We start from the raw sequence: 7,577 nt of genomic DNA, 5'->3' as shown, positions 1-7,577 counted from the left end.
TAATAGTATTATTTCTTTTTTTGGTAAATATCAACACTTGTCTTGATTGAAACAAATAACGAGTGTATACTAAATTTGAATATAGTGCAATTAAAGGTTTTTAAATTTCCAGAAAATATAATTATCATGTGATATGAATCCACTATGATTATTTTAATAAATAGCTTTGATTATTTTAACGAACAACTAGTTTGGGAAAATGATCCTGCAAAATAGTATTATTATTATTATTATTTTTGGTAAATATCAACACTTGTCTGGATTGAAACAAACAACGAGTGTATGATAAATCTGAATATAGTGCAATTAAAGGATAAGATTCCCATACATAATTTTTACTTAAGCATTCGGTGTACCAAACTCATGTTTTGTACTCACCTCTTTAATTAAAAGAATTTTATTCGATTACGTTTTTGGATCGATTCAAACTAGCTCGTAGCTCGAGAATAAATTTATCTTATTGCATTCATTAGGGGCATATTAATTTCCTATATATAGTAAAATTTCAGCTATTTTACTTTTCTCTTCTCTGAATATATTTTCTTTTTATTATTTTTTATTCTGGAAATATACTAGTTACATTTTATTTATTTCATTTGTTATCCTTAAAAACTAGTATTATAAACAAATGAAATAAACAAAACCAAGATAATAAATGAAAAAAAAATTTGATTGGAGATTTACTATATATCAATCATCGTTGGTAGAAAAACTAGTATATTTTGTAAATACACGTCTCCATGTTTTATCAATACAATCGTTGATTGTTATGTAGTTAATTTACAGTCTTTTTTCATTTTTTTTTTGAAAAACTATATTTTTGTAAATGCAAATTGCTCAATATTATTTTCTAGCAATAAATGCAATAATACTTACCTTTTATCAATACAATGGATCAAAATTTAATTTACAAAATGGATTGATCCCGTGGCAACTTAACGTGTGACAGACAAGCAACTATTTATGTTTATAAACAAAGGGATTATGTTCCACATTAATTTAATAATTTCCAGCCACTCTAATTAACACATAAGACGCACTACGAATGTCTTCACCATATCCTCTATATATACCTTTCTAGCTCCGATTCAAATAAAGCAAAGTGTTTCACATATATTGAACCAAATCGATCTGTCATAGACCATGTCTGTTCAAGAAAAGGATGTTATCCGACCCATCGCTAATTTTCCTCCCAGCGTATGGGGAGATCAGTTTCTTGCGTACGAGCAGGTATGGAAACTATTGAAACCTATCATGAAAATAACAACTTAACTTCAATTCTGTGTGTGAGCCCGCATCTGAACATGAATGCATGTTAATTATCTAACTTTCAAGCACAAAATGCATCATCCCTATATATATATATATATATATATATATATATATATATATATATATATATATATATATATATATATATATATATATATATATATATATATATATATATATATATATATATATATATATATATATATATATTCTCGAAGAAACCAATTTTTTTTTTCAAATTTAGAGCTTATTCTTTATCGGAAATAAAACTAAAAATATTTAAATTCATAACATAACATTGATAATATAACATTGTGAATGTTAAATATATTTTTCGGATTAACCGTGTGAATTTAGATTCACATTGTGAATTTTCAAAGATTCAGATTGTGAAATTGACAATTTTTTTTCCGAATTTGATATCATTGGAAAAAAGATAAAAAGTTATGAATTTCTGTATTTTTAGTTTTCTTTTTTCTGATAAAAAATAAGTTATAAAAGTTGAAAAAAAGATTGGTTCCTTGGTTAATTATGGTTATCTATTGAACAGCACTATATATATATATATATATATATATATATATATATATATATATATATATATATATATATATATATATATATATATAGGGAAGGGTTATTTAGAAAAATAAAAAACTCTAAAAATCATAAAAATGCATAAAAAAAATACAAAGACATCACAAAACTTTTTTTTGAATTTTTTTATAAAAAAATCGCAGCATTTTTAACAATTTCACTGAAAAAAAAATTCATTTTTTTTTGTAAATTTTTTTTTCAATTTTTCCCCAGCGATTTTAACCTAAAAGTTGCGATTTTTTGATAAAAAAATTCAAAAAAAAGTTTTGTGATCTCTAAGTATTTTTTAATGCATTTTAATGGTTTTTAAGGTTTTTTTTAAGGATTTTTGTTTTCCATAGAACTTATATATATATATATATATATATATATATATATATATATATATATATATATATATATATATATATATATATATATAGAGAGAGAGAGAGAGAGAGAGAGAGAGGAGTAAATTACTGAAATCGTCCCTGTGGTTTGGTCAAAATTGCTCGTTTGGTCCCTAACTTTTTTTTACACTCGGATCGTCCCTGTGGTTTGATTTTGTTGCGTTTTTCATCCCCATAATTTGGTAAAAGTTGCATGTTTGGTCCCTAATTTTATATATGTAAGGGACGAAAAATGCAACAAAATCAAACCACAGGGACGAAAAACGCAACAAAATCAAACCATAGAGACAATCCGAGTGCAAAAAAAAGTTAGGGACCAAGCGTGCAATTTTAACCAAATCACAGGGACGATTTCAGTAATTTTCTCTATATATAAAAGATGTTGCCTTCCATATATATATATGGAACTTCAACAAATTTAATAGCTAGTAACACATTTGTAAATGAAGCAAGAAGATGAAGATGGGGTAGAAGAGGTGGTTAACGACCTGATAGAAGAAGTTAGGAAAGATATATTGGCAGGTTTGAATGATCTCAAGGAACATTTAAATTTGTTAAAACTGGTTGATGCAATCCAACGCCTTGGCATCGCATATTATTTTGAAGAAGAGATTAATGAAGCCTTGCAACACATCTACGATGCATATGGTGACAACTGGAATGGTGCAGGCTCTTCACTTTGGTTTCGACTCATGCGGCAACAAGGCTTCTTTGTGGCAAGTGGTAATTATTCTTGTTAATGAATCATAATGATGCAACTTGCAGGAGAAACTAACTTTTAATATGGATTCTTAATTATATGAAATGTGAAATAGATATTTTCAATATGTACAAAGACAAAGACGGAGCTTTTAATGAGTCACTAAAAAATGATGTTCAAGGTTTACTTGAGTTGTATGAAGCTACGTATTTGAGTATACCAGGTGAGGCTATTCTAGATGAGGCTCTTGATTTTACAAGAAATCGTCTTGATGACATGGCAAACGATCCTCTTTGGAGTCATGACTCTATTCTCTCCGGTGAAATAAAGGAAGCATTAAAGCAGCCTTTACGTAAAAGGTTGCCAAGACTTGAGGCATTGCGCTACATACCATTCTACCAACGACAAACTTCTCATAATAATTCGTTGCTAAAACTTGCCAAGTTAGGATTCAACATACTCCAATCGTTGCACAAGAAAGAGCTAAACCAAATATCAAAGTATGCACATCTATATAACCTTTCTATAATTTTTATTTCAAAAATTTTAAATTAACCATGGAATTAATTAGTACACATTTAACCTCGTTCCGAATTCACGACCCCTAGCGATGTATTGTTAAACGATATGAAATTTCTCTCAAAGACCTATACATGTTTATTGACATATTGTACGTAGGTGGTGGAAAGGCTATGATGTTCCAAAAAATATCCCTTATGCGAGAAATAGACTGGTTGAATGCTACTTTTGGTCTTTAGCAGTGTTCTTTGAGCCTCAATATTCTCAATCTAGAATGTTCTTTGCTAAAGTTTTTGCATCGGCAACACTTTTGGATGATACTTACGATGCTTACGGTACTTATGAAGAACTTCTTATCTTTACTGAGAAACTCCAAAGGTATATAAAAAAATATATGTGGTCGATTATATATATATATATATATATATATATATATATATATATATATATATATATATATGTCATAATTTTTTTTATTTATAGGTGGTCAATTACATGTTTGGATGAGCTTCTAGAAAACATGAAACTTATATACCGAATGTTCTTGAATTTTTATGAAGATATGGAGAAAATCTTGGAAGATATGGGAAAAGCCCATCATATTAACTACATTGTAGGGGCGGTAAGTTCTCAATGACACAATCTAGTTTTAATCTTAATTTGGAGAAGAGTAAATTGATCGTGGTTTCTTCTCTTAAAGTCCCGGTGTTAAACTTATAAATTTTTATTATACTCTATTTATATGTTCTCTAATACTTCTGTACTTCTGTACTTAACGTCATAATCCTACAACAAACAAAATAAAATGGATCTGATTTGACTAATGGACTAATTATAAGATTGGTTTTAGAGTAAGATCATACCTAATATCGTAGTGTCTCGTAGGACTTTTCCATCGTATTCCGATCCGAGCTTCTCTTTGATTTTTGGTCTTTAGTGTCTTAAAAGCAGTGTTGTAAAACTCGTTGAGTTGACCGATTACTCCTCCGAGTACTCACTACTCGGCCCCTTACAGATGTGAGTTACAGAATCCCGAGTACTCCCTGATAGGCCCTTTACTGAACTAAGCAATGTTGTAAAACCCGTTAACTCGGTGATTAATATGTTTAATATATTTAATGATTTATTGTTTAAGACACACATGTGATTATTACTATATATATATATATATATATATATATATATATATATATATATATATATATATATATATATATATATATCTTAAATTTTCAGTAATTACTCATAAAGTGAGACCATTATGTGCTTTTCAGTTTTTGTGTATTCGTATTTATCTAATTTTGTTATATATTTCAATCAACTAATGGTTTGAACTTATGATTTAAACATATATAATTGGATTTAAGTTATTTTTGGTCACTTAACCTTTGGTTTTGTGCTGATTTTGTCACTTAACTTTTTTTAAGTTTTTAAAGGTCATCAAACTTTTGGCTTTGTGCTCATTTAGTCACTTAACTTTTGGTTTGGTCACAGTTAGTCACCTAACTTTTAAAATTGTGCTCATTTAGTAACTAAACTTTTAATTTTTTTTAAAAGTTTAGTGACTAAATGAACATAATTTTAAATGTTAGGTGACTAAATTAGCACAAATCTAAAAGTTAAATGACTAAATGTGACCAAACCAAAAGTTAAGTGACTAAATGAACACAAAGTCAAAAGTTTGATGACTTTTTAAAACTTAAAAATAGATAAGTGACCAAATGAGCATAAAACCAAAAGTTAAGTGACCAAAAATGACATAAACCCTATATAATTCCCCAAAAAATATTTCAACATGAATTACCAAATCCGAGTACTCCCCGAGTACTCGCTACTAGGTAGTCGACCGAACAGGTACCGAAGCAAAACTCCAACGCCTTATATATATATATATATATATATATATATATATATATATATATATATATATATATATATATATATATATATATAGGGTTAGGTTTCACATGACACCATCATATTTTGTGAGACATGAAAACGCAATCATTAATTTTGGAGATAAAAAAACAAGATTTTAAAATGCAAAATAAATGAAAATTTTCAATTTTTTTTAAAAATATTATATTAGTCATTTATTTTATCCAAAAAATATGAAAATAAAAATAAAAAAATTATATTTTTTCTAAATATACGTGAAATATTTTAATAGAATATTATAATATAAATATTCAAATCAAAATTTTTTAATGTTAGAATATTCTACTAGAACATTAAACTATAAATATTCAAAAATATTTAATAAAATATTAGAATATTTTAAGAGATCCAACTATTCATGTAAAATATTAGAATTATTATATCTACCAATTTTAGTAGAATCTTAGAATATTATAACATGCTAAAAATTCGATTTTATTATTTACATTGTAACATTTTATTAGAATATTTCACTCATATTTCAAAAAAATGAGTGATTTTTTTATATATTTTTTATATTTTTGGATAAATTAAATAACGAAAATAATATTTTTAAATTCTTTTTTTTTTAGGTTTTTCCTTTTATTTTGCAATTTATAATTTCTATTTTTATTTTTTTAATATCCAAGATTAGTGGTTAAGATTGCGTCCCCATAATCATAAAATTAACATGGTCTCAAATGAATTTCTACCTAGGATTAGGTTCATGTTAGACCATCATATTTTGTGAGACATGGTTTTGTTTTGTTTGATAACTTGGCCACACAACTTCATATATTTAGTTTTTTAAAAGGTGATATATATATATATATATATATATATATATATATATATATATATATATATATATATATATAATTTTGAAAATGGTTTTTAACATTATCACTATTTATATGGAATTTTATAAAATATTAATTCGCTTGCATGCAATTGAGTTTGTTCTTATTTCAGTTGAAAGAATACAGTAGAAGCTACATGAAAGAAGCAAAATGGACTCACGAAGGGTATATACCAACCGTCGAAGAACATATGGAACTTGCATATATTAGTACCGGATACAAATATACTCTAGTAGCAAGTTTTGCTGCCATGGGCGATGTAATAACAGACGAGACATTCAAATGGGCTTTCCCTAATCCTCCTCTTGTCAAAGCTTGTTGTGTACTTTGTAGGATCATGGATGATATTGTCACTCACAAGGTAAATCCAACTCTAAATTATGATATGCTACAAGGTGATTTATTAATTTGTAATCACAAATTAGCTGGATTAAAATCTCGATAACACTGTGAAAAAGCATGTTATATTCATTCTTGGATACTATGTTAAGTAACTAGTTTGTGTAAATTTTAATGATTTCAAACAATATTGCAGGAGGAGCAAGAGAGAAAGCATGTTGCATCTGGTATTGAATGTTACATGAACCAATTTGATGTCACTGAACAACATGTGTATAATTTGTTTAATGAAAGAGTTGAAGATGCCTGGAAAGAAATGAATAAAGAGTCTTTTATCTGTAAAGATGTTAAAATGCCCGTAATTATGCGGGTGATCAATCTAGCACGTGCAATGGATGTATTATATAAGAATAAGGACCATTACACACATGTTGGAGAAGAACTCATAAGTCATATCAACTCTCTTGTTGTTGATGCTATCATCACATGAGTTCGAATCAATGTTCCATATAATTGGAATTTCGCCCATCATCTTTAGGATGGTGGTTTATATGGAAACAACAATAAGACGACAAGTCCTTAATTTGGTGTCTGATGGTCTAAATGTTCACTTTCTACACCTTCATGTTGATGTTTAATACTATTATGTGTAACATTTTACTTTTAGTCTTTTGTTTGTATTTTCAATTTGAAGCAATAAGGTTTGACTTTTACTTTAAATTATTGTTTTACTCTTAGTTGCATCTCAACCTGTAATACTTGTTTTTGTAAGATGGGATTTGATTTATGATTGTGATTTCAGTATGTGTAAATTGTGCTATAAGTTATCCTAATCTAGTTTATGTCTTTATGATGAGTTTTGAACACAAATCTAGAAACCCTAGGAGGCATGTACAATTTTTGAAATTAACATAAAACTAGGGTATAGAGACATACCTTTATTGTTATGTAGTAATAACAATAATTCCTTTGAATATCTTGACT

The 7,577-nt window shown here is 27.4% G+C and overlaps 1 protein-coding gene across 1 annotated transcript; it reads left to right on the top strand.

Moving 5' to 3' along the window:
• Positions 1-1,084: 1,084 nt before the first annotated feature.
• Positions 1,085-7,313, top strand: LOC145025338 (alpha-isocomene synthase-like). Its single transcript, XM_078976769.1, has 7 exons — positions 1,085-1,230; positions 2,708-2,981; positions 3,074-3,458; positions 3,637-3,855; positions 3,961-4,099; positions 6,367-6,615; positions 6,790-7,313. The coding sequence occupies exons 1-7, from the start codon at positions 1,144-1,146 to the stop codon at positions 7,081-7,083; spliced, it is 1,647 nt and encodes a 548-aa protein (XP_078832895.1). The 5' UTR covers positions 1,085-1,143; the 3' UTR covers positions 7,084-7,313.
• The last annotated feature ends 264 nt before the right edge of the window (positions 7,314-7,577 follow it).

This window comes from Lactuca saligna, chromosome 1 (assembly GCF_052625555.1).
Source record: "Lactuca saligna cultivar CGN05327 chromosome 1, ASM5262555v1, whole genome shotgun sequence".
NCBI classification, from domain to species: Eukaryota; Viridiplantae; Streptophyta; class Magnoliopsida; order Asterales; family Asteraceae; genus Lactuca; species Lactuca saligna.
The sequence above is the reverse complement of the archived record's forward strand: the minus strand, read 5'-3'. Positions and strand labels throughout refer to the sequence as shown.

Bases quoted from the DNA above. Each gene is read 5' to 3' on its own strand.
- LOC145025338 (XM_078976769.1), top strand. From the start codon at position 1,144: ATGTCTGTTCAAGAAAAGGATGTTATCCGACCCATCGCTAATTTTCCT. The intron at 3,459-3,636 runs GTATGCACATCT...TATTGTACGTAG, and splicing joins GAGCTAAACCAAATATCAAA to GTGGTGGAAAGGCTATGATG. The intron at 4,100-6,366 runs GTAAGTTCTCAA...TTCTTATTTCAG, and splicing joins TTAACTACATTGTAGGGGCG to TTGAAAGAATACAGTAGAAG.